The sequence below is a fragment of the Opisthocomus hoazin genome, chromosome 5 (assembly GCF_030867145.1).
Source record: "Opisthocomus hoazin isolate bOpiHoa1 chromosome 5, bOpiHoa1.hap1, whole genome shotgun sequence".
Taxonomy (NCBI): Eukaryota; Metazoa; Chordata; class Aves; order Opisthocomiformes; family Opisthocomidae; genus Opisthocomus; species Opisthocomus hoazin.
In genome coordinates, this window is record NC_134418.1 from 46,795,882 (window position 1) to 46,823,690 (window position 27,809).

At 44.3% G+C, this 27,809-nt stretch overlaps 1 protein-coding gene across 2 annotated transcripts in view; it reads left to right on the forward strand.

Annotated features, from left to right (window-relative positions):
• The window catches only part of ARHGAP10 (Rho GTPase activating protein 10), a 161,644-nt gene that overhangs the window by 120,092 nt on the left and 13,743 nt on the right, over positions 1–27,809 (forward strand). For both annotated transcript variants that reach the window (XM_075421102.1, XM_075421101.1), the window contains one exon: positions 6,793–6,955. In XM_075421102.1, the coding sequence (XP_075277217.1) occupies positions 6,793–6,955 (163 nt within the window). The remainder of the gene's footprint in view (positions 1–6,792; positions 6,956–27,809) is intronic.

Genomic DNA, 27,809 nt, shown 5'->3' on the forward strand with positions numbered 1-27,809 from the left:
GCAGGATGATTTGTACTGTAAATAGTGGATAAAGGATGCAGCCCTTCATCTAGAAAAGGTCGTTCTTGACTGCAGACCCTTCTGATCACTCTGACTATCACATAAAGCTTTCTCCACTAGAGTTACTTCTAGCTTTCCAGGAATGGCTAAATCCTTTCCGGAGTGAGTAGTACTTCATATCATGGGATCACTGTAAGTTTTTCTAACTGTATGATACAACAGATCTTCAGTTACGATTTTCACGTCTGTTTTCTGTGGATGCTGAAGCTCTAGCACGTGGAACTAAGTTCTCACTTGGCAGAGGATATCTATGATACTTGTATTTCTTTTCCATCCCTGATCTATGAGATTCCTATTAAAATGAAAACACAGTACATACCCACAAATTAACATAAGAGCAAAGCTACTTTCTACTTGATTTAACTTCTGTATTGTTGTGGGAAGTTAGCTATTTATGGTGAGTGAATGTTTGTTATCTCAGAGCTGGATGCAGCTGTGATGCTGATGGAGGAGGATGGGTGGCTGCACAGCACTGCAGCTGCTGCTTCCCCATCTCATGATGCAGAAAATGTCGGACTTGAAGGTAGCAGTAGGGTTTTTGCAGCATCTTTAACTTACTCTCCTCAGTAATTCTCCCCATCACCCCTTGTCTATGACTAGACCTGTGTGACTGTGTCAAAGTGTAATAAGACATGTCTTTTATCCTCTTATTTTGTCGTGATTTGTGTGAGGGACGGGATGCCATCCAGAGGGACCTGGACAAGCTTGAGAAGTGGGCCCATGGGAACCTCATGATGTTCAACAAGGCCAAGTGCAGGGTCCTGCACCTGGGTCGGGGCAAACCCCGCTATCAGTACAGGCTGGGGGATGAGGGGACTGAGAACAGCGCTGCCAAGAATGACTTGGGGGTACTGGTGGATGAAAAGCTGGACATGACCCAGCAATGCGCGCTCGCAGCCCAGAAGGCCAGTTGTACCCTGGGCTGCATTCCCAGCAGCGTGACCAGCAGGTCGAGGGAGGTGATTCTGCCCTTGGGCTCTGGTGAGACCTCACCTGCAGTCCTGTGTCCAGCTCTGGAACCCTCAGCACAGGAAAGACGTGGACCTGTTGGAGCGGGTCCAGAGGAGGACCACAAAGATGATCTGGGGGCTGGAACACCTCTCCTACAAGGACAGGCTGGGAGAGTTGGAACTGTTTAACCTGGAGAAGAGAAGACTCTGGAGAGACCTTATTTTGTGGCCTTTCAGTAGTTAAAGGGGCCCTACAGGAAAGACGTGGGCAATCTTTTTAGCAGGGCCTGTTGCGACAGGACAAGGAGTAATGGCTTTAAACTAAGGGAGGGTAGATTTAGGCTGGATATAAGGAAGAAATTTTTTACAATGAGGGTGGTGAAACATTGGCATGGGTTGTCCAGAGAGGCAGTGGAGGCCGCACCCCTGGAAACATTCAAGGTCAGGTTGGATGGGGCTCTGAGCAACCTGATGTAGTTGAATGTCCCTGCTCACTGCAAGGGGGTTGGGCTAGATGACCTTTAAAGGTCCCTTCCAAATCAAACTATCCTATGATTCTATCCAATGAGCACTTAAAACATATATGACAGTTCTGTTCTGCCCTTTCTGTGTATCTCAGTAGAAACTGTCATATAGTCCTCATTTGCTCCAGAAACATTCACTTTTCGTCCTCTGGCTACCCTTAAACTACTGATGTTGGTTGTAATGTTGATGTTAAAGATATTAGTCTTTCTTTTAATAGTAAAGTACATCGTTCTTTAGCTTACTTAAGCTGAAGTTGGAAGAAAAGTCTGTCACTCAAGCAAGTAACTGATAGTCTTAGCTTTTTGGTTTTCATAGTTTTTATTACAAATATTTTTTCATATTTAGAATTCTTGGAGTAAAGTAAGGATCTGATTATTGACACTGCCAAAGTATTTCATTTTTTTTCAACTTTGGATGCCAACAAAATATATTATTAGACTAGCCAGATGAAAAAAGGAGAAAAAAAGGCAACTGGGAGGCATGCCATGCTCGGTTAGATAGAAGCTGAGTTCAGATTTCTAGTATGGAGAGTCAGAGAGCCTTTACTATCTGAGGCTCGTTGAGACAAAAGGGAGAAGGAATTGACGGTGACATATTTGCTAGAGAGAAGCCAGATGAGGTAAGTTTTAGTCTATATAAGTACTTTCTGACCTTGTGGGGATTTTTCATTATGAGAAAGGGTGACACGAAGCAGGGAGTGGGGAAGGAGGAAGGATATTTGGGTTAGAAACCGAATGGTAAGTAGTACCATCTAGGCACAACCAGTAGATGGTTAGGATCAACCTAAGCTATCTTATTCTCTGCATTGGGCTGGTCTGAACTGTGAACAGCCATAAAGGCAAAGCACAGGTATCTGTTGCAGAGGCACAGTGAAAGCTCTAAAGCTTGGATGAGTGTTGTGATTAGAACAGCGAAACAAGAAGATAATTTAGATGACAGTTTAAAAGGATCTGAGCAGTCAAAAAATTTAAATAGTATGCAAAAGATGGTGAGAATATGAAACAAGTTTTAACTCTGTTGAGAGTAAAATTGGATCTTACACCTATTTGTGTAGGATGAGGAGATGAATTGCAGAAGCAGCTTGATAGCAACTCTAGAAATATGGCCAAGCTGAAGGCACTCAGAGTCTTCTCACAAATATAAAGAAGAAAAGGTGTAGAGTTGATGGCTGCAGTGTTGACAGAAATTGAGATGTCATACGGGCTTACTTTCTGAGAATCCTGAAGTCCTTCATCTGTTCTGGTACTCTTTGGCACCCAGAGGTAATAGCGTAATGGGAGACAAAAGGGAGGGGGGTTGACATTTTTAGGGAGAGAAAATGAAGACCCCAACAACATAAAACTGTATGCTCAAAGTATGATATCAATGAGCTTTAGAAGAAATGGCACCTTCTCTATTTTATAGTGTAAGAGCTCATTAGAATTCAACTGTAGAAAAGAAGGTTAGGAAGTTTCTGGAGCTCCTCTTCAAAAGGACCTGTCAGTCCTTTGGGGCAGCCAGCCTTTTCCTTGAAGAGGGAAACCTGACAATGCTACATACTGGAGAAAAATGTTGGAGGTAAAGAGGAGTGAGAGGAGAGAAGCAGTAAAAATATTAGACTATCAACATTAGGGAGCCCCTGCATTCTGAGGTAAAATGAAAATGATAAAGCTGATTCAAATTCAGCAATGTCTTTAGCACGCTCTTTAACAAACAACCCATGTTAAAACTTTAAAGGCTTTTTAATCTCCAGCAGGTTAGGATCTTTACTGGCTCCACAAAGCAAATGCAGGAAAAGGGTAGGGGAGGAAAAAAGAGGAAATAGCTAGCAGTCAATATATGTTACAAGTTTTGAAGAATTGTTAAAAAGAACTTAGCTATGAAAATCAATGTGGTATTTATAATCAGCAGGAACAAGCAGAAATCTCCACAGGTAGGTCTGTTGCAAGGTGAATATTATGAATAATGTGAAGCCATCTAACGTCCTAAAAAAGTTCTCTGCTCATGGGGTTTTATGGCTTGGCCATGTTAATTTTTAAAACACCTTGTAGCATTCTGAAGAAGTTTGAAGAAACTGGAGGAATGCTAATGTAGTAGCAGTATTTAGAAAGGTAAATACAAATCTTTGTTATATTTATGTACGGGGCAAAGTTAGGAGGAATTGCAAATAATGACAATGCTAGTCACATAGGAGTTATGGTCTTGTACAAAGCTGCACCCATTCAAACGAAATAAGCTTTGTTGTATTGAGAAATAAATTTACAGTTTTTAGAGGAAAAATTTCGCCCATAGCTACAGAATGGAGGACTACGTCCTTAAAAATGGTGACTCTGCTAAGTCTGTTAGTCACAGTGGGCAATCAGCTCATCCAAACTATTAATTTAAAGCCATGGCAAAAAAGTGCCAGCTTTGGGTGTACAAACAGGGAACTGATGAGAAGGAGTAAGTGATGGAATTAAAGCTCGGCGTGACACTCATGGGACCACAACAAAATACCATGAATTCAGATCTGATGTATGCTCTTCAGAAAGAATTCTAGAAAGTTGTAACGGGTTTATAAAAGAGGTGCATGATTCCAAAACTGTGAAATCCCTTACTGTAAGAGATTTAGTGTTAAATTTATAAAGGAGGTCATTTAAATACCTTCACACAGCACAAAAAACAGATATGAGAGATACTATAATTATTAGCAATGCATTTTACATGGGTCATGCCTGAAAAGAAAGCGTAACAAAGTGAAGGTATGTGCATTAATCAGTGAGTATGTTAATTAACAGCCAGTTGATTCTCCATTACCTTTATCATCGGCCGATATCTTCAGACAAAGACTTTTTGAAAGATACAGTTTGGCCCAACATGACATGGGCATTAATCAAAAGCAGGTTATTAAGCTTAATGGAGAGATGATCTAGATACAATTCTATGGCCTCTGCCATGGACGGAAGTTACTACAGTTTCTGAAGTTAGCAGAGCTTTTTGTCACCGACATACAGATTGAAATCTTTGCACTGTTGAAATTAGAGCAACGATACTCTGTTTCGAAGACTTAGGTTTTGATCATATATTGTTTTTAATCAGGAAAATGTGCTAGGTGGTTATTAGTTATCTGTTTTTGCATTTATACAGAATTGCCTTTTCCTGAATAAAGGTATTGTTTTACTTTACAAAAACAGATAATTGAAAACATCAGAAATGTAAAGTATATTTGAATGTGTTTTTAGAAGGTGTTCACTTAATCCCATAGAATTTAGCAGGCGTTTTCCTGTTTAAATACCTGATTTGGTTTTAGTGTTCAAAACCCGATCTTGTTCTTGAGAGTGCAACGCAGTATTGACCATGAGAAAACACTGGCTCAGGAAGGAAGGGAAGGAAGAAGTAAAATTTGAGGAAAGATTTAACACACAGTTTCATTTATGATAATGCCAAATACAATTGTCTGTATACTGCAGTCCACAATGTAGACTCTACTGTGCGCGACTGAAGTATTTAGTTTTTGGTTTTTTTTTTTACTTTTTGTATGTACTCTGAGAAACAATTCAACAGAAAAACCTCTGCTTTCTGTAGGGAGGTGCAGTGAGTTGGTCATATTCATAATACCAAAGAACAGATTTAATTCTTTTCTACTGCTGTTTTAGTAATGTTAAGTAAATAGTTGAGGTAAACATGGCCTTCTAATACAGTGTATATAATTTGATAGTATGGGTTGCATTAATACTACTACTTTGAAAAGAAATCGGCATGAATTAAAAGGATTTAAGTCTATTTAGTTTTAAGGAATTCAGGTTTTTTACAAAGTAAAATTGCAGTATTACTGTCTAATCTCTCAGATGTTTATCGTTGTGACACATATGTCTGCAAATGAGATGTAGTTAATTAGTTTTTACCTGACACTCCTGCGGTTCTCATGTCCTGTCATGTAAATGTAAATGGCAACATCGTGGCCGGGGTGCAGCGAGGAACTGTGAGGTGAGCAAGACTGGGCTGGAGTGCGAGTGACTCACTTTCTCAGGTTAGCATTCTCCTCAGAGCTTATCATACTTTGTTACTACGGGCTAATTTAGATCCTTAAATTAGCAGCTGCTTTAGGGAGAAATTTCCAGATGATCACTTCTATCATTTCGGTGGTTATAGTTGTATGTCATTTTACTCTGTAGGGAAGCTGTTCTCTGAGAGCTGCTGGGAGGGGGTGAGGACGAGAGGGCTGCGAAAGCCAGCGAGTGCTTTGTTAGCTTTCTGCTTTTGAAGCAGAAGGAGTTGAACTGGTTGAGGCAGTAAGGAGTTTGAGAAGGATTTTATCCAGTGAAGGTGGCTTTTCATTGTCCACGTTTCATTGTTGTTGCATTTTTAATTAATTAAGGAAAAAATAATAAATGAAAGAAGCCATTGCAGCTGTATGGCTTAGCTTAATGGAATAGAATTAAGCTTGATTGTTCGCTATGCAGATCTAATTCATTTAGAATTGGAAAGTAATACTGTACAGGACTTCATCTTGTATAGCACTGTGTACAGGAGATAGAGCTTGTCAAGCAAGCGTGGGTTAGCTCTTCGGTGAAGAACGTGCTGTTTGGCTGGATGTGTTGGCATGGTTTGCAGTGAGTGCTGTGACACATTGGTAGCTTTCTCTTACTGTCCGTGGGATAGGGATGGTGTTCCTTTAATGTTTTCTTAAGCAATCGTGTCTGAATGTGTTGCCTCCTGAGTGATAGTCTAAGTGTAGCCTATGAAAACAAATAGAAGGCCAGAAAAAAAATGAGTTCTCTTAAAAGTAACACCATTAAAAAGGAGTAATAAGAGTAATATTCTTGGGTATTGTGTGTTTGTTAGAGATCTCCTGCTTATTCTGACCTTTCTAAATTTCATTATTTCATGTTTGATAGGATTGTGCTTATGGTACTTGAGAGCAATCGTTTCCTCGGATGTCTGTCTGTTTTTAGAGAGATGTGCAAATGTATATGGCCTAAACTATTTTTTTATCTGAAGTGATGCATTTGTCTACAAATAATCCTTCATAAATCCATCCACATAAAACACATGTTGAAAAGGGGAATGAGAACACGTTGTGTTGTGAAGATAGCTTGGTGATAATGATGGGGGAAATTGTGCAATGGTACCTTTTGGGGAAATGCTGGGGGATTGCTTGTCCTCCAAAAAATCTGGTGAAGATAGGACAGTAAGGTTTCTTCTCGTATACATTTCAGGACAGTGCTACCAAAGCAGCTTTTTTGGCTCATGAGAAGATTCTTTTTAGTATTGTTCTGACTTGTGCACTCTTTTCTAGCTGACAGTCACAGCTCTCGCAGAGAAGACACCCCAACTGGGAGCATGGATTCTCTTTCTTCCCAGTCTCCAACACCTGCCTTCTCTAGTAGCCCCTCTGGGCTCCTGGACGGAAATCACCTTATTATGGACAGCGGAGATCTTGCAGGTTGGACAACAAATCTGTAAGTAACCTGAATATTAAGTAACTATTTTTCCTCTACTATGATTGTGCCCATGAAACACATTTCCCTTTTCAGTTTGGTGGCGAGTGATTTTTAGAAATTACATATAATTTTGTTTGTTTTCTTCTGCTACAAAAAGGTATGTGTTTATATGTTGTAGTGGAGCTTAGAGGCTACCTGAATGTGTGGAGGAAAGAAATGTTCTTTTTCTACAGATACCTAGTGCATTTTACTGTAACCTGTTAAAAATTTTATAATGCTTTTTATTTAGGCAATGAATATGTAAGTTACTATCTCTATGATGTATTACCCTAGTTTTATTTCAAGACAGTGTTAAGCTACACTTAGATGCAGGGATATTAAGAGTTAGGGCCAAATTTTGGGCCTGGATAAATACACTAATGAATGTGTGTGCAGATGCTGTTCTCTAAGAACGTTATCATTGTTAATATTTTCTTAAAAAATTAAATGCCTGTTTTCCAATGAACGTGCAGTCTGTTACTTTCAGTAGACTCTGAGGATGTTTGTTTTTTGAGCATGACTTCAGTTTAGCAAAAATTGACATTACAATTTTAGTTTTATCTCTGTAATATGTATTCAGGTTTGATACACAAAAAGCTGAACATAACTTGTTTTTTAAATCAGAAGTTGAACTTGAATTTAATTCTCTGGTTTGCTATTCATACAAAGTTTAATATATCAAGACAAAGTTTTCCGGCCTTCAGTGCCAAGAAGATGGAAGGAGCAGGTCTGGAGAAAAGATACGTTACAAATATTTTCCATAATGGCATTCTGAGTAGCCTGTTCTGGTGATGAAGCAAGTGTGTAGGTGTATGTAGTGCAAGAGAATATATAGATAGTCATACGATGGGTTTATATTTCTGTATGCACACACAAATAATTAACTGCTGAATAGAGTACTTATTAGCTAGAACAATATTTTCTCATGTGTTGAAAGAATTCCAGATTTATAGGTATTTTACGTAAATGTTGCTTTTTCAGTAGATGACTGAAGTTACTGTTTCCTTATTGTCTTGTACTGTGACAAGAAGAGGTGCACGTGTGGAAAACATGCTGTAGATGATAAAAAACTGGAATGTCAATGAAGGCAAGCATAGCTAATGAAGGAATGTAGGGTTAGCAGAACATTGATAATGTCACGTTAGAGAATAAAAGAAGGAAGTGTTGGTTTTATCCAGAGGGTTCAGGAACTTCAAGTGTGTCAAGGAACATTGCATTTGTTGCATTTGTTATTTTCATCGAAAATAATGCTGTACTGCTGTTTTGGAAGCTTTGTTCAATGGCTTGAGGTTTTGTGCTCAGTTCGAAACAGTACTTAAACAGTTCTGTTTGGAAGGAAAAAAAAGTGCATGGTAGGTGCATCTAGATTATTTGTCAAAACCAGTTTCTTTCTTCCACTCAATTGTCTGTGAAGTTTGCTCAAGAACTACCTCTGTAACAAGCCTGGACAGTGACAAGTAGTCTGTGAACGGTACGTTCTCTTTCCTTTAATTTCTCACCCCAAATTGGTTTATCTTCCCCTTTTAGTTCTGATGACTCAGATGGCCTTGCCTTAATGAAAAAAAAACCAAACCTAAAACCAAACCCAAACCAGTCCCGCTGCATTAATGGCAGAGGTAGATGTTAGAAATGGAGAATGTACTTAGTGGACTTACAGAATCATAGAATGCTTTGGGTTGGAAGGGACCTTTAAAGGTCATCTAGCCCAACCCCCTTGCAGTGAGCAGGGACATTCAACTACATCAGGTTGCTCAGAGCCCCATCCAACCTGACCTTGAATGTTTCCAGGGGTGCGGCCTCCACTGCCTCTCTGGACAACCCATGCCAATGTTTCACCACCCTCATTGTAAAAAATGTCTTCCTTATATCCAGCCTAAATCTACCCTCCCTTAGTTTAAAGCCATTACTCCTTGTCCTGTCGCAACAGGCCCTGCTAAAAAGATTGCCCACGTCTTTCCTGTAGGGCCCCTTTAATTACTGAAAGGCTGCAATAAGTCTCCCCGCAGCCTTCTCTTCTCCAGGCTGAACAGCTCCAACTCTCCCAGCCTGTCCTTGTAGGGGAGGTGCTCCAGCCCTCTGATCATTTTTGTTGCCCTCCTCTGGACCCAATCCAACAGGTCCATGTCCTTGTGCTGAGTGCTTCAGAGCTGGATGCAACTCCAGATGAGGTCTCACCACAGCAAAGCAGCAGAATCCCCTCCCTCGACCTGCTGGCCAAACTTCAGCAGTGATTGTGCATCGTGGGGCCCTGTGAGCATGGAACGACGATGGTTGACTTGCCATTGTGTAGCTGTGGTAGCTCTCACAGCTCGAGGAAACGTAGCATTGGCTGATGAACTCTGATTTGGTCGTAAACTGTTCTCATAAATCAGACTATCCCAGAATTAGGCAGAGAACAGTCCTTTCTGTTTGTGCAAGATTTCAAAATGTTTTTCATTTTATGCCAAATTGGAACAAAACCAATTCTTAAAGTCTCATTATCCTCTCTAAAATGGTATTGCAGGTCTTCACTGAGCTACAGTAAATACCATACTGAGTCTAGGGGAGATAGAAATACAAGAGGATCCAGTTTCTCAAGTTTTTGCTGATGTTTGCAACACATGGGCGTTACTTGTAAGAGATCGATCACTCTGGAGTTATGTAGTCAACAAGGTGATGGTGACTTCTTTGTGGCAGAAGAGTTGCTTGCATTGTTTCCCAGGGGAGGGACGTTGCATTGTGGGTCCAGATATGTCAGATATTCCAAGGTTGGTTTATATCAGTAGCTTGCTTTAAGCAACAACACACGATCAATAGCAAAAATACTTTTTGTGGTATTTGTTTTCAAGAAAGGACAAGCTTGCTTTTTCCTGAATGGTAGCTGTTGTCACCATGATGTTTCCTGGCAGAGTTTTTTGTGATGCATGCCCCTTCCTTGTCCCACCTTTAAAAACAAAAGGAAGGAGCTACAGCTTCCAGTGTGGTGAGGAGGCAAATAGACCCTCACCTCCTGGCTGGCACTAGGAGGGGACTGCGTGGCAAGAGTGGTGAAAGAAGCTAAGAGAGCAAGGGCTATACCACCGAATTTATATGTCTCACAAAGCCCTGACTGCTCAATTGTCATGTCAGTATTTAAAGATGTGCTATGCATACGGTGTAACTGGAAGATGATGTTTCACATATGTGCCATTTTGAAGCCCCGCTAAGCTGTTGGTTTTCATGTCTCTAAGTGTGTGTCTGCCTGATGCTAGATTTTCTTTGAAAGCTCCGTGTGGATCAGACATATGCCCTGTGTTGTCATGTACTGCTGTGGGGGTGAATACAGAGTTGGGTGATGGCTGGCTCTTACTGCCCACGGCAGGGGTGGTTCTCAGGGGAGACCCAAGTTTGCTGTTCTAAGATTATCTTGCACCTTAAACTTTTTTTAAACCTTTTTTCCTGAATATATTTTAACTTCACACTTCCATCTAGAGCCAAATACTAAAAAAAAAATACATTTTATTTTTACATACACTCTATGGTAGAACACAGAGAGCTTTTTTCCCCTGTCAATCAAAGTTACAGAGTAGTTTATGTAGACGCAGGATTCAAACTACAGATAGCCCAGGATGGGCAAATTACCTTTTCTACTTGATGGAGCACCGTGTCATAAACATGTACTGTTTGAAAATCCCCTCTATCCAAGGATGCTTAGCACAAGCTAATCTCAGACATAAACTGATAATTGTGGTAGCGAGCTGGATAGAGTGTTCCTCCCTTGTAGCACTCTCCACTGGTATGGGCATTTTTTTCCCTTTAAGGCAGAGGAGCAATGGCAATGTCAGTTTAATGTTAACCAAAGCATTTATTCTTTGTTTTTCCTCTGTGCTTTAAGTGTCCGTACACACTTGCCCTTAAGCTACAGAATTAACATTGCACAGCCATCTATCTTCCTCAGGTTTCACTAGAACCACTGTCAAAGTCCACTTTGCTCTGACAGAGCTCCAGGTGGTTGCTGGTTCTGTAAGGAGAGCATGTTTCAGACTCTTTTGGGACTGATGTTGGTGTGGTTTCATCAGTTTCTCAAAATGCTTGTTATTTCCCTCAAAGTCGCAGTTGGTTGGGGGGGGGGGGGGGGTGTGCGTGTGCGCGAGGAGTTTCCATGCTTGATGGCACCCAGTTCCTTGCAGGTTCCTTCTAATTCAGATTGCCACCATAGCTAGTATTGTGAAGGTAAGCAGTGTCTTCTAGATAAAATGCAGTTATCCATATAGGCATTCTTTAGCAGCTTTCTGTGATCTGTGTCTTCTGCTATTTGAGACACTTGGAAAATAGGCAAAATTCCCTGTTTCAGGAATTTGCTAATATAAAAGTTTGTAAAGTGGAATATAGAAATACACTGTTATTTGCCGTGTTGTGCCTTGGGTTTAACAAGTAGGTCATGTAGTGTAACATTTTATTCCCTCCAAACAGAACAGATATATTTTGTGAGTTGCCCATAATATTATTGTGACCTGAATTTAAACAAAAACCCCCAACGCTAACCAAGCAAACTTTCAACCATCTTTTATCCATAGCCATCAATTTTCCCCAAAATATCGTATACCCTATGACTGCAAATTACCTGAGGAGTTTAGACCCCACAAGCCACCCTTCGCTCCTTCCGTCAGCCTTGCTTCAAACCCTGCTTGATCTGAGGAAGAGTTATTGCTAATAATCTCATGGTGAACGAATTTGTGTTTTCTTCCTCCTTTTTTCTTTCCTAGTAATGTTTTTGCTATTTCTTCTGTTCTAGAAGTTGCTGCAGGATGCTGCTCCGTGCAGGTTCTGTGGCAACAGGCAGTCAGTTGGCAGTGTTGGTGAGGAAAGGTATTCATATAAAGGTGTCACCAGAAGCACCAGGTATCTGCTGGCAATAGATGAGGGGAAGACATAGAGTGGAAAGGGGAAGGGTGAGTAAAGAAAAACACTATGCTGGAAATTCAGGAAGTAAAATGAGTTGACATACAAAATTGAGCCATCAAACCAAGAGTGAGGGAAAGAGGAGGACTAAAATACAAACATGTGGCCAATAGCCCATAGTAGTAGTAAGAAGGAAATTTTGAATTCACTTCCGTATTTCCTGGAGGAGGAAAAAAAAAAGCAGTAGGAGAGGACAGCACTTAACAAGAATAAAAGGCTGGGAATTACTTAGGATTTGCTTTTAAAGGAAAGTGAGTGCTCAGTAATCTATAGTGCGAGTTTATAACATGTACGACACTGTCTGCTCCTTGTGTGAATACTGCTATGTCTGCTTTAAAGGTGGAGGAAGCCTGAACTTTTGTGTAAGGATGCACTTGATGCAGTGTGAGCTTTATAGTGGTGTTGCAAATTGTTTGGCAATTTTGCTTAAGGTATTGTTGTTGCTACTTGATCCTCTTTCTCACTTCCCAGTTTAGTACGTGTGGATCTGGTTTGTGGGGTGGTGGTATTTATTTCTAACACTTTTTTGGTGAAGACTGTAAACCAGTGTAATTAGTTCCTTTTGTCCAGCTCATAGTTGAGCTACACAGAGATTCATGCCAATGTTTCTGTGAAACAACTTACAGTGTCACCTCCCGGTGTAGAAGAGCCCACACAGAATATTAGCGTGAAGCATGTAATGTAGTGAAATTCATCCTCTGGCTTAATTTCTCTGTCCTACACAGCTTCTGGTTTTCCTGTTGCATTTGCCCAAAAAGTAAATCAGTCTGCCACATCTTTTTTGCAAGAGGCTTGATAGGTCTTAGCTGGAGGATATGACCATGACATTACTTTCTGCCTTCCTGATTGACGCTGAAAGATACACATCTTAATCACTCAGATTGTTATTTCTATAGTGTACGAAACTCAAATTTTTAATAATTCAAAATATGTCGTTTCCAAAGAAGAGTTCAGGATTTCAGGTACTAAGAAGCTGACTAGCTTTTCTAAGCTAGTCCCCAAGCTGTTTTGGTAATAGTGATGGTCTTGGTTTTGGAGATACCTATTAAACGGGGTTACGAATGGCTCTTAAAGTGCAGCTGAACTATGGAACAGTAGTTGATCTTCTCTTTTACATGCAGGTGAAAGCCAGTGATACATGGTTTGACTTTCACCCTATTATATTATGGCTTTACACATGCAAACAATATATAGACACAGTGATAGCTAAACTAGGTATATACATCTGTATCTAATAAATATATTTGAAACAAGTAAAGGTATAGTGTAAGTGAGAGTGTATAAAAGATAACAAATTTTTTCATTAATATCATAGAATCATAGAATGCTTTGGGCTGGAAGGGACCTTTAGAGGTCATCTAGCCCCAACCCCCTGCAGTTAGCAGGGACATCTTCAACTAGATCAGGTTGCTCAGAGCCCCATCCAGCCTGACCTTGAATGTTTCCAGGGATGGGGCCTCTACCACCTATCTGAGCAACCTTTGCCAATGTTTCACCATCCTCATTGTAAAAAATTTCTTCCTTATATCTAAGGATGCAGGAGTCTAAGTGGAGCCTCACCAGAGCAGAGTAGAGGGGCAAAACCACCTCCCTCGACTTGCTGGCCACGCTTCTTTTGATGCAGCCCAGGATATGGTTGGCCTTCTGGCCTGCAAGTGCACATTGGTGGCTCATGTCCAGCTTTATCATCCTCCAGAACCCCCAAGTCCTTCTTGGCAGGGCTGCTCTCAATCACATCATCCCGCAGCCTGTACTGATACTGAGGGTTGCCCCGACCCAGGTGCAGGACCTTGCACTTGGCCTTGTTGAACCTCATGAGGTTCACACAGGCCCACCTCTCCAGCTTGTCCGGGTCTCTTTGGGTGACATCCCATCCTTCTGGTGTGTCAACTGCACCACTCAGCTTGGTGTCATCTGCAAACTCGCCGTGGGTGCACTCGATCTCGCTATGTCATTAATGAAAATATTCAACAGCACCGGTCCCAAGAGCAGACCCCTGAGGGACACTACTTGTCACTGGCGTCCATTTGGAGATTGAACTCTTGACTGCTACCCTCTGGATGTGACCATTCAACCAATTCCTTACCCACTGAACAGCCCACCCATCAAATCCATATCTCCACAATTTAGAGAGAAGGATGTTGAGGGGGACCGTGCCGAAGGCTTTGCAGAAGACCAGACAGATAACATCTGTTGCTTTTCCCTTGTCCACTGATGCAGTTGCTCCATCATAAGAAAGCCACTAGGTTGGTGAGGCAGGACTTGCCCTTGGTGAAGCCATGCTGGCTGTCTCAAATCACCTCCCTGTCCTCCCTGTGCCTTAGCATAGCTTCTAGGAGGATCTGTTCCATGATCTTCCCAGGCACAGAGGTGAGGCTGACAGGTCCATAGTTCCCTGGGTCCTCCTTTCTACCCTTTTCAGAAATGGTTGCAATGTTTCCCTTCTTCCAGTCACTGGGAACTCCCCCTGACTGCCATGACTTTTCAAATATTATGGAGAGTGGCTTGGCAGCTACATCAGCCAGTTCCTTCAGGACTCTGGGATGCATCTCATCAGGTCCCATAGACTTATGTATGTTCAGGTTCCTCAGGTGGTCATGAACCTGGTCTTCCCTTACAGTGGGAAGGGGGTTTATACCCCTGGTCCCCATCTTGTGGTGCATTGACTCGGGAGGGGTGAGGAGAGAGGTTGCCAGTGAAGACTGGGGCAGAAAAGTTGTGGAGTACCTCAGCCTTCTCCTCATCCGTTGATATGAGGTTGCCATTCTTGCTCATCAGGTGGGGAATGCTTTCTTTAACCTTCCTTTTCCGGCTGACATACCTGTAGAAGCCCTTCTTGTTATTCTTTGCATCCCTTGCCAAGTTCAGCTCCAGCCATGCCTTGGCCCTCCTGACACCATCCCTACACAACTGGGCAGCATCCCTATACTCTTCCCAGGATACCTGTCCCTGCTTCCACTGCTTGTGTCATTCCCTCTTGCTGTTTAGTTTGACCTGGAGGTCTCAACTCAGCCATGCCAGTCTCTTCCCTTCTTCACCTGACTTCTTACACCTGTGGACAGAGCTCCTGTGCTCTATGGAAAGTGTCCTTAAAGATCTGCGGGTTCTGTTCTGCTCCCTTGTCCCTGAGGACCGTTTCCCAGCGGGTCCTTCTGACTAACTTCTTGAAGAGCTGGAAGTTGGCTTTCCTAAAGTTCAGGGTCCTGACTTTACTCTTCACCTGTCCCATATCCCTCAGGACTATGAACTCCACCAGTGCATGATCTCTGCAGCCCAGGCTGCCTCCAGTCTTGACGCCACTGATGAGCTCACTTGCATTGGTGATCATCAGGTCCAGTATTGCATACCCTCTGGCAGGGGTGTCTGTTACCTGGCTTAAGAAGTTATCCCCAATGCATTCTAGTAATCTCCTGGATTGCCTGCAGCTTGCTGTGCTACTTTTCCAGATGTCCTCTTGTAGTAAAGTAGGTAATAGTGCAAAATATACAATATCAGACATGAAGTGATATAATTCAGTTAAAAAAGGGCGAGGGGAACTTTTTTGCAGTTGTTGTGGTTTGATTATTGTTTTGGTTTCGGCTGCCGCCGGCAACAAAAGCGCCACGCGGCCGCCCCTCCCCCCGCCGGCGTGCGGAGGAGAATGGAAAGAAAGAGGCAGAAACTGGTGGGTCGGGATAAGGGCAGTTTAACAGAACAGCAAACAGAGGGAAAACAGGAACAACAACGATACAAATAAGGAGAAAACACAACCACGAACCGTACAACAGCCGCTCTCCCGAAACGGGACCGACGCTGCGCCCGCCCAAGCCGCGAGAGCCTTCCCGCCGCACCGCCCCCCCCACCGGAACCCAGCGTGACGTCACATGGTATGGAATACCGGGCTCTGTTTGGCCAGGTGGGGTCAGCCCCCACCCCCCGGCTGTGCCCCTTCCTGGATTCCGGTGAAAATTAACCCTGTTCTGGCCAAACCCAGGACATTATCCACCCCTCATTCCATACCATCTACGTCATGCCCAGGTCCCCCATTGTCCAGTTGATCACCACCACTTCTCCTGTCTCCAGATATCATTCCTTTAGTCTATGGATCATCACTCTAAAGTGTCCATTGAGTTCATTTAATCCATGACTTCAGGCTCCATCTGTCGTTATGGTCTTCCGTGGCAGGGGAGGTGATGTGTGGTGATGGGCGGTCACTTGTTGCATCCGGAGCTCACGGCTGATGTATCTGGTGCGGCCCGTGCCCACAGTCTGCAGGAGATGTTGATCTTGATGAAGTTGCTGGATGCCAGTTGTTGAAAACCAGGTCCAGTTCCATCATCGCTGTGCTCTGCTAGGTTTTCATTGAAAAAGTCCATCCTTCTTTAATCTGGACGATTCTTACTATGCTACTACTGGTACAAAATATAACAATTATAACAGTGATAACAGACAGTGACAGGGTTATTTAACAACTAACTTTATACAATTTATTTATGGACTATTCTCGCCCAAAATTAAATCCCCATGAGGTACACATCGGACTTCCCCATCCTTCCGCATTACCCACCAGGTACACCCAGGTCCTTGAGCAAAAACAATCCCCCGGACGGGCTTGCCTTTGCCCGAGGCAGGACTAACCCAAACTGTCTTCCCTAACATGTTCCGCATGTGCACTACAGTGACTTTATCCCCTTCTACGGGGCGCTGAGGTTTTGACTGGGCAGGACCAGCCCTGTTGGTGGACCCTCTGGTGTTGACCAACCAGGTGGCCTTTGCTAAATGGGTATCCCAATTTTTGAAAATCCCACCCCCCATTGCCCTCAAAGTGGTTTTTAGCAGCCCATTGTAACGTTCGATCTTTCCCGAGGCTGGTGCATGGTAGGGGATGTGATACACCCACTCAATACCGTGTTCTTTGGCCCAGGTGTCTATGAGGCTGTTGCGAAAGTGAGTCCCGTTGTCCGACTCGATTCTTTCGGGAGTGCCATGTCGCCACAGGACTTGTTTTTCCAGGCCCAGGATGGTATTCCGGGCGGTGGCATGGGGCACAGGGTAGGTTTCCAGCCATCCGGTGGTGGCCTCCACCATTGTGAGCACATAGCGCTTGCCTTGGCGGGTCTGTGGCAGTGTGATGTAGTCAATCTGCCAAGCCTCCCCATATTTATATTTTAGCCATCGTCCTCCAGACCACTGAGGCTTTACCCGCTTGGCTTGCTTGATTGCAGCGCATGTCTCACATTCATGGATAACCTGTGCAATAGTGTCCATGGTCAAGTCCACCCCTCGGTCACGAGCCCATCTGTATGTCGCGTCTCTTCCTTGGTGGCCCGAGGTGTCATGGGCCCACCGAGCTATAAACAGTTCACCCTTATGTTGCCAGTCCAGATCCACCTGAGCCACTTCAATCTTAGCAGCCTGATCTACCTGGTGGTTGTTTTGATGTTCTTCAGTGGCCCGACTCTTAGGGACGTGGGCGTCCACGTGACGGACTTTTACAACCAACTGCTCTAGCCGGGCAGCAATATCTTGCCACAATGGGGCAGCCCAGATAGGTTTGCCTCTGCGCTGCCAGTTGTTCTTCTTCCATTGCTGCAGCCACCCCCACAAGGCATTGGCCACCATCCAAGAGTCAGTGTAAAGATAGAGCACTGGCCACTTCTCTCGACTGGCAATGTCTAAAGCCAGCTGGATGGCTTTCACCTCTGCAAACTGGCTGGACTCACCTTCTCCCTCGGCAGTTTCCGCGACTTGTCGTGTAGGGCTCCATACAGCAGCCTTCCACCTCCGCTGCTTCCCCACAATGCGACAGGACCCATCCGTGAACAAGGCATACTGTTTCTTATCTTCTGGCAGCTGGTTATACAGTGGGGCCTCTTCAGCACGTGTCACCTCCTCCTCTGGTGATGCTCCGAAATCTTTGCCTTCTGGCCAGTCCATGATTACCTCCAGAATTCCTGGGCGACTGGGGTTTCCCATTCGGGCACGCTGGGTGATCAGAGCGACCCACTTACTCCACGTAGCATCGGTGGCATGATGCGTAGAGGGGACCCTCTCTTTGAACATCCAGCCCAGGACCGGCAATCGTGGTGCTAGGAGGAGCTGTGCTTCAGTGCCGACCACTTCTGAAGCAGCTCGAACGCCTTCATATGCTGCCAGAATCTCTTTTTCAGTGCGAGTATAGCGGGCCTCGGATCCTTTGTATCCCCGGCTCCAGAACCCCAGGGGTCGACCTCGAGTCTCCCCTGGTGCTTTCTGCCAGAGACTCCAGGTTGGGCCATTCTCCCCGGCTGCGGTGTAGAGCACATTTTTAACATCTTGCCCTGACTGGACTGGACCAAGGGCTACGGCATGAACTATCTCCCGTTTAATCTGTTCAAATGCCTGTCGTTGCTCAGGGCCCCATTCAAAATCATTCTTCTTCTGGGTCACGTGGTACAGAGGACTCACAATTTGGCTGTAATTTGGGATGTGCATCCTCCAAAAACCCACAACACCCAGGAAGGCCTGTGCTTCCTTTTTGCTGGCTGGTGGAGACATAGCTGCTATTTTGTTGATGACATCCATTGGGATTTGACGGCGCCCATCCTGCCATTTTATTCCCAAAAACTGGATCTCTTGCGCAGGTCCCTTGACTTTACTTCGCTTAATGGCGAAACCGGCTTTCAGAAGGATCTGAACTATTTTCTCCCCTTTCTCAAAAACTTCCTCCGCTGTGTCGCCCCATATAATGATCTCGTCGATGTACTGCAGATGTTCTGGGGCTTCACCCTTTTCCAGTGCAGTCTGGATTAGTCCATGGCAAATGGTGGGACTGTGTTTCCACCCCTGGGGCAGTCGATTCCAGGTGTACTGGATGCCCCTCCAGGTGAAAGCAAACTGTGGCCTGCACTCTGCTGCCAAAGGGATGGAGAAGAATGCATTAGCAATGTCAATTGTAGCATACCACTTGGCTGCCTTTGACTCCAGCTGATATTGAAGTTCTAGCATGTCTGGCACGGCAGCACTCAGCGGTGGTGTGACTTCATTCAGGCCACGGTAGTCTATTGTCAGTCTCCACTCTCCAGTAGATTTTCTTACTGGCCATATGGGACTATTAAAGGGTGAGTGAGTTTTGCTGATCTCTCCTTGACTCTCCAGCTGGCGGATCAGCTGATGAATGGGGAGAAGGGAGTCTCGGTTGGTACAATACTGTCGCCGGTGCACCGTTGTGGTCGCGATGGGTACCTGTTGTTCTTCAACCCTCAGCAACCCCACAACGGAAGGATCCTCCGAGAGACCAGGCAAAATGGACAGCTGTTTAATTTCTTCCGTCTCCACAGCAGCTATGCCAAAAGCCCACCGATACCCCTTTGGGTCCTTGAAATAGCCTCTCCTAAGATAGTCTATCCCAAGGATGCACGGAGCCTCGGGGCCAGTTACAATGGGGTGCTTCTGCCAGTCCTGCCCAGTGAGGCTCACTTCAGCCTCCAGTAGACTCAGCTCTTGGGACCCCCCTGTCACTCCAGAAATGCAAATGGACTCTGACCCTTTGAACTCTGATGGCATTAAAGTACACTGTGCACCAGTGTCCACTAGAGCTTTATACTCTTGTGGATCTGACGTGCCAGGCCACCGAATCCACACCGTCCAATAGACACGGTTGTCCCTTTCCTCCACCTGGCTGGAGGCAGGGCCCCTCTAATCCTCGTCAGAGAAATTGCTGCTCACCTGCTGTAAAAATGACTTGGAGGTCCCCTCCAGAGGATCGGAATCAAGGTCAAACTGTCTACCTGGTCTGGAGAGCTGGCTTTTGGAAACTGGAGCGGCATTTTTCCTAACAGAGTCCCCTTTTGTGATTGTTTTACCTCGCAACTCACGTACTTGGGCCTCTAGACTTGAGGTGGGTTTTCCATCCCACTTCCTCATGTCCTCTCCGTGGTCACGCAGGTAAAACCACAGGGTGCCTCGGGGTGTATAGCCTCTGTATTCCCTCTCCTGAGCAGAGAAACGCTTGCCCCTAATAGCTGAGACACTGGCCCGTACAGGTGGGGAGTAGGACATACTCTGTTCGAGTCGCTGGACCTTCTGGGACAATTTATTTACAGCTGAGACAAGGGAGGAAGAGAGACTTTCCTCATATTGGCGGAGTCTGACAGCCACCTCGTCCACTGTTGGTGCGTCTTTACCTTTCCAGTTTACAACTGCCAGTGAGTTGGCATGCGAGGAGGGTGCGCTCCGCACAAACTTCCTCCACATGGATTGTGAGCACTGGAGTTCATCTGGGTCTGTGGGTACCTGCTCATCGTCTGTGTCACAGTAAACCAGCTCCCGCACAGCCAATTCCCTCAAGTACTGAATACCCCTTTCCATATTGGTCCACTTGCCAGGATAGCATACAAAATCGTCACTGAAGGGGTACCTCTCCCTCACGCCTGACAGAAGTCTCCTCCAGAGGCTGAGGATTTGTTCCTTTTTCCCAATGGCCTTGTCAATGCCCCCATCCCTGGCCAGGGATCCCAGCTGCTTGGCTTCCTTGCCCTCTAACTCCAAGCTGCTGGCCCCGTTATCCCAGCACCGCAGCAGCCAGGTGGCAATGTGCTCGCCTGGGTGGCGGCTGAAGTCTTTCCGCATGTCTCGCAGCTCGCCCAGGGACAGGGACCGGGTGATGATCTCTGTCTCTATCTCCCGTGATGACCCTGGCTCATCATCATCCCTCCCGGAGCGATCTGCTCTCTTTGCGTCTTTCTTTAGTTTTACGGGGGCGACTGCTACCTGCACAGGTTGGTCATTGGGCTCAGTCACTGTGCCTGTGGCTGGAGCTGGGGCTGGAGCAGCTCCTGTGTCCGCTGGGGAAACCGAGGCAGACCCTGCAGCTGTGGCTGCAGCAGCGGTGGTGCCGGTCAGGGGGGCTGGGACTGCCTGCTGGGCTGGAGGGGCTGCAGGGCCGGCTGGGGGGGCAGCGCCAGTTGCAGCGCCTGCCGCTTCGCTTCCCCCCCTTTCCCCTTTAAGGCACTGAACAGTGTTGAACAGGGCTCGGTAGGCATGGGCCAGACCCCAGCACATTGCTGTGATTTGTGTCTCTCTGGAATTCCCAGGGTGGCAGCACACTTTTTTCAGATATTTTACCAGATTGTCCGGATTCTGTATTTGTTCAGGGGTGAGTTTAAAACACACCGGTGGTGCCCACTGCTCTAGACACCTGCCCATGCTGTCCCACACACCCAGCCACTCACAGCTATCCAGCCCCGGGGCAGGTCTCTGCACTATGTTCTTAACGACTTGCTTAACCCTAAACAAAACCTGCAACCCATTCAGGAGGCATAACAAAAGGAGAGTGCTGCCCTGAGCATCCCACGGGTACTCGAAATTCTCAAAAGCAGTTAGGACCAGCCTGAGGAAGAGAGGGGGGGCGAAAGAGTGGGGGAAGGTATCCCCTTCGGCTTTCCCCACAGACTGGGTTTGATTATTAACAAAATCTAAGACATAGGATCCGAGGTACGGAAATGACCGCAGTGCCGCATGCAAATACAAGACTAATTTCATGCACAGTGATGTTATCATATCATAAGTCGATATCGTAAGGTAGAGCAAAATTATCATCCTGATCTTTTTCCCAGCGATGATGAACAGCATGGCAGTAAACACATACAGCAAGTAAGGATTTACGTAGCACAGATATTTGATCAAAGTCATAAACATTTTTACCGGCGACTATTTTAACACAGAAAAATGCGTATAACAAAATTTAACAAAATGTAAGAAAGCAGTTTTAACACCCGCTGCTCAGCCCTGCCGTTATCCCCGCTCCACGTCTGGGCGCCAATTAAATGTTTTGGTTTCGGCTGCCGCCTGCAACAAAAGCGCCACGCGGCCGCCCCTCCCCCCGCCGGCGTGCGGAGGAGAATGGAAAGAAAGAGGCAGAAACTGGTGGGTCGGGATAAGGGCAGTTTAACAGAACAGCAAACAGAGGGAAAACAGGAACAACAACGATACAAATAAGGAGAAAACACAACCACGAACCGTACAACAGCCGCTCTCCCGAAACGGGACCGACGCTGCGCCCGCCCAAGCCGCGAGAGCCTTCCCGCCGCCCCGCTCCCCCCACCGGAACCCAGCGTGACGTCACATGGTATGGAATACCGGGCTCTGTTTGGCCAGGTGGGGTCAGCCCCCACCCCCCGGCTGTGCCCCTTCCTGGATTCCGGTGAAAATTAACCCTGTTCTGGCCAAACCCAGGACAATTATAGAATTTACGACATGGCTTTGGTTACCTATATTAAAATTATTTTCAATCTTCAGCCTGTTTGATACCATTTATGTACTATTAAAATACTTTTTTCCCAATTCTGTTTCAGTGGCATCAAGTTGTGCCAGGGGAGGTTTAGACTGGATAGTAGGAAAAAATTCTTTACTGGAAGAGTGCTCAGGCATTGGAGTAGGCTGCCCAGGGAAGTGGTGGAGTCACCATCCCTGGAGGTGTCAAAAAAACATATAGATGGGGCACTTTGGGATATGGTTTAGTAGGCATGGTGGTGTTGGGTTGATGGTTGGGCTTGGTGATCTTAGAGGTCTTTTCCCACCTATGATTCTATGATTATGCATTATAAATTATTACTTTTGAGCATAATTTGGGGCTTTTTCACATTTATAACTAATCTATGCCGAAAAAGGTAATTATTGTAACTGATGTCTCTTTGAGAAATAGAAGCATATCATGTCTTAAACCATAGGACCTTCTGTTTGAATTCACCTGAAGTTCCAGGTCTTGCAACAGATTTTCTTCAGAGAAAATATTACTTACTCTGTTTTGTTTGTATGGCCTGTGCACACTCAGTTCCCAATGTGTTTTGATTCTCTGAATCTGTGTAAGGCTTGGGCATGCCCTGCTTCCATCTCCTTCCAATTTCTGCACTTTCAATGACTCTTCGGAGTGAGGTGCTACCTTTTTACGTTTAGGTTAGGTACTGGACTCTCTTGCTCTCACATCTGGTTTTCTATGTGTCTGCGTGCTAACATCACTAACCGTTCTTTTTTTCTGAGGTGCTGCTTTGACAAGAGGTCCTTTCCTGCAGCTGTAGAGCTGATTTCCTCTAATCCTAGTAGAAGGGGTCATAAGGCACCTGCTTCCTATTGTCTTAGAGGGAAGGGAGATCATGCCTAATACTGGTCTTGAGAATATTGAAGTGTTTTAATTCATAAACTCAGGCTACCTGAAGTAATTCCAGAATTTCATAGTGAGGACTAGTTTTGCTTGTCTTGACCTTCAGTAATTGGGATGTTGGCGTTTTTCAAGCTCTTTACTGACTTTCTGGTGGGCCAGAACCATTTATTAATATGAGGTCTGTCTTACTCAGCCATTCCCAGAGTGCTGGCTATAATGGCAGCTCACCTCTGATGAGTTAGTGTGAGTTTCCCTTATTGCGATGACTGATTCATTGAAAGGTGGATTACGAGTCATATCCTAAAGCACTGTGCACTGCCTCATGTCTGTTGTCACTCGACCTCAGAATGAACCAAAAAGTATTCCCTGGACTTGGTATGTGTTGTAATTAATCTTTCTGAGGATCTTTTTCTGATAAAGAAAGATTTGTTGCTGTAACTGGCCCATTGTTGTCATGAGAACTGTTTATGCTTACAGTACAAAGCCCTACGCCAGGGCTTATCTACAGAGCTTACAGATCTATCCCTCACAGTGCTGGATTTTCAGAATTGGGTCAGTCTTCCTTTTCGGTTGGAAGTCCCCTACATTATCTGCACGACCTCTTCTTCATTCAGATCGTGAAAACTAATGTCTTTTTCCTCAGCTGGAGAGTTCATTTTTGGGATCTGAGAATGCAGGGTCTCTGGGTTTCCTAGGGAGCTGGAACATGGTGACTTCTGATGGTTGTTCTGGATGGAGTCATGGTGCAGTTTGTGGGGTAGCCTTCCACACAGTGATGATACTGTCTGAGTATCTGTTTACCTTGCCTCCCTCCTCTTTCCATCTTGAGGCCTTTAGGACTTTGCAACTGGAGTGGACAGAAAGCATCGTGTCCTGGAAAGCATCCTATCCCTCAAACCTCTTCACTGAGTGTGTATATTGAGTGGACTTGCATGGCTTGTTAAAGCAGTTACATTTCTGGGCTCAGAATAGTAAGATTCGTAGTTTTCAAACTGAATCCCACCTTGAATGCTGTTGTAGGAGCATGTAAGATACAGTCCTGACAGTCCAAGTACTGAAGCTACTCAAAACCTGGAGGAGAAATAGAAACATCAATGTAAATGGCTTTTCAGGAATATGCAAGGGACCAGTGACAGAGGAAATAATCTAGTCTTCTTTAATTTCTTTTGCAGTTCTTCTTTATTGGTTCTCCTGACACTAAAATGTTCTGTTACCCAGCTCAGTGGTGTATACGTGCTACACTATGGGTATCGTTTTGGGGTTTTTAATAACGACAGAGGCTTTTAAAATGGTGATGAGAGCTGTGCTGCACAGTATCTTCAGTGCTTTCAGGGTCTTTGTGACCAGGCTGGGAAGAAGCTACTCGTTCTTTGTGAAATCTCAGGCTGTTCAAATTCCCGATGAGCAAACTGATGTTAAAAGAGCCATCAGATGGCAAGGGAGGGCAGAAATAGTGGTGTTCTGCACATAACAGAAGCCTTGGAGATAGTTACTAATTTTGTTAATTTGACTGCTGAATGAATTCCCGTCAGCCTTGTTATATCTACGTCATTAGACTGCAGCTATAGTCTCCTTAAAAATGGAATAATTTCTTTTTGTACTTTCTGACAGTGGTGTGAATTTGCAATAAATGAGTGACTTCAGTTTCAGTGTCTTGAAAACTTTTTATAATATGTAATGTCATCATCTCTTATTTTATTAGACGAAGATGCTTTAACAGCTGCAGAAGGCACAATCCAGGTATGCTCTTTGCTCATTGTGCTTATTTTGCAGTTTGTTTTTGTTTCAGCTGCCACCTCTTCAGTGACTCAGCAGTTTGAGAGTGGGTTTAGCCGAGCAGGCACTGCTTTTTGTAACCTTTTGTTATGCAAGCAGAGCGGTGGCCCTCATTTTGCAGCTCCTTTGAAACAGGCATAATATAACTTAGTCATGTGGTTCATACAAAAAAGACTTTACCATCTCCTTGTCTTCCAGTGGGCTGGGCAGCTGGGCTTGACAGCAGCACGGCTGTGTGAGCACAGGGTAAGCGGTACACGCACTCAGAGCAGGGAGAGATGAGGATGTAACCACTGTGATGAGCTCCCCTCCCCTCCCCTCCTCTCCTCTCCTCTCCTCTCCTCTCCTCTCCTCTCCTCTCCTCTCCTCTCCTCTCCTCTCCTCTCCTCTCCTCTCCTCTCCTCTCCTCTCCTCTCCTCTCCTCTCCTCTCCTCTCCTCTCCTCTCCTCTCCTCTCCTCTCCTCTCCTCTCCTCTCCTCTCCTCTCCTCTCCTCTCCTCTCCTCTCCTCTCCTCTCCTCTCCTCTCCTCCAGGGAACACAGCCCCCTTGTTTTTTTTCTACAAGGAATAGCAGTATGCTATAAGCTTATAGATGTACCTACTTTATTTTTGCTTTGTCTGAGTTATCATTGAACAATGCTTGAACTTAGGACAGCAGCTGTAGATGTTAACTTCAGATTTCCCAGACTGGCATGAAAGATCATTTCACTAACATCCTAGCTGCTTCGCTGAGACTTCACAATCTGTTTAACAAAACCTCTATTTCAGTGTTGGCTGATGGGTTCTGTGTAAATGAAGGCTTAGGAATGTTGCGTGCAGGTTACATACCTTAAATTTTGGGGGTGGAATTTCTTTTCAGAGGCAATATGGATGAGGAAATCCTGTCCTTCTGTTTTGTCTCCAGCTTTGCTGCAACCCTGGAGTTTTGTCCATGTACTTTTCTGCTCCCCAGCCTCACCAAGGCATAGGGGTTTGAACATGCAGGAAGATCGTTGTCTGGTGGTGGAGAGTGTTGGATTGCATATCGAACCAGAAATAGCTGACACCTTTTGATATACTGTGTCATCTTATAATGAAACCTTTTAAGAACACTTTCATAGAGTTTGCCAGCCAGACGCTGTGATATGACAGCCGTGGGGCTGCCAAACTCATCTATGAAACAATCCTTTTTTTCCTCAAGACTTGCCGTGTAGATTCTTTTCACAGGGTCTCTTCCTTGCTCTGAAGATAAGAGGCTGGTCTTCAGCTGTGTTACCTTAGGAACCAGCCAGATAAACATCCAATAAAATCTTGTTTTCAGGAGTTTGTTTCTGAATATCAGTAGAAAATCTCTAGCTTATTTTCAGTAGGGCCATGTCCCTCTCCTCCCTTCTCCCATCATTCACTATGCCAGACAATAGCATTTTTTTCTCAGAGAGATGGTTATGTCAGGCTTTTATTTTTTTTTCTCTCCCTCACAGTAAATACATTGCCTTCATTTTAGCCCTTAGGAGAAAGGATTTCTTCAACATACCTTCTTAAAGTTGAGGCACTATATGATAAGATACGCAATAGTTTCCAATGTGTCATCATCTTGATAAACAAGGCATGCAAAGCTTTATAGCAAGGTAACTTTGCTATCACAAGAATCTTTTCAAGAAAAATAATAAAATCCAGCAGTTTGTTTCTTACACACTGCAACACTGGCACTGATTTTTTCCTATTGAGTAAAACCTTCTGTTTTAATAATAAAATCAAGTGATTCCTGAGATAGCCAAGTACTGTAAATACCCTCCCCCCCCGAAATTCCAAAATGTGCTTAATATTTAAAGCTATTAATATTTCTTTTTCCTGCTTAACGTGGTGGAACTATTGCTACTGAAAATTTTTTTTTCCCCCCCTCCTGGATCCTGGAGCGTGATCTCTTGCTTGGTAACCGGGAGCTGAAAGGGACAGGCAAATTCAGGAGCCGTGCTCCAGCACTTTCACTACAGCTGAAATGTATTAAGGGAATTCATCAAACAGCGCTGGGGGGGGGGAATAGCCCAGCACTCCGCATACCTGCACTTCTGGAGTGTTTTTCCACTAGAACTGTTGGAGTGTCAGAATTCATAGAAACCCTGCCAGTTTTTACATGTTTTTATATAATGCTGCCTGGTACAGGACAGTGTAATCTTACTAGTTGATAGCTTACCATTCTTGTTGAGTCTCTGCAACTTGAGAAATAAACATGCCATGACACGGATCTGAACAGTTTATTTCATCTTCTGTTCCTTTATTTGCACACCTTTCCTCTTTTTTTTTTTCTTTTTTTTCCTCTCCAAGACTTAGCAAGAAACCATCTGGTATTTATTCCCAATATTCTGATGAACAACCATTGCTTTCCTGGGTCGGAGGATATCTTTTATGTCTTCTTTGTTCTGAGTATTGTTTTGAAATCGTTAAACTTGTGTCTTACATGCAGGCGGTGTGTGTTGTTCTATAGCTGACCAAGTAAGCTGCATAGGTTAATATGATGAATGTTTTGATGAAATATTTAATAAATGCAAGATTTTATTATTCACTTGTTGAAAACCAAACACCACACAACTGAGGTATGCACTAGAGAAGACCACTTGGTAGAATATTCTTGAATCGTGACTAGTTTGAATTGGAGACATTTTAATGCTCTCCTGGCAATATACGTGGAGTATTATTTTTCTGTTTTCTGTAGTTTCAGAAATGAGCCTGACACCAATCTTAATGTTGAAATTGATTTGAATTGAATATTTTTTTTTCTTTAAATATCAGGATTGTTTTAACTATAATAGTTTAGTCTATGCAAGTAGTATACTTTTTTTTTAATTCACTTTTGAAAAACTTTTGTCTTAGGTTCACCTTCTGTGTTACTGTGTTAAATTTAATTCTGCACGTATACATTTTTGCAGAATGAGGGAGAGATAATTACTTTTTGGAAAACTTTATAAACTTCACAGCACTGTTGATAAATTTTTTATCCTCGGTATGTAGAGAAAATAATACAGACGCTGGTGTTCACTTT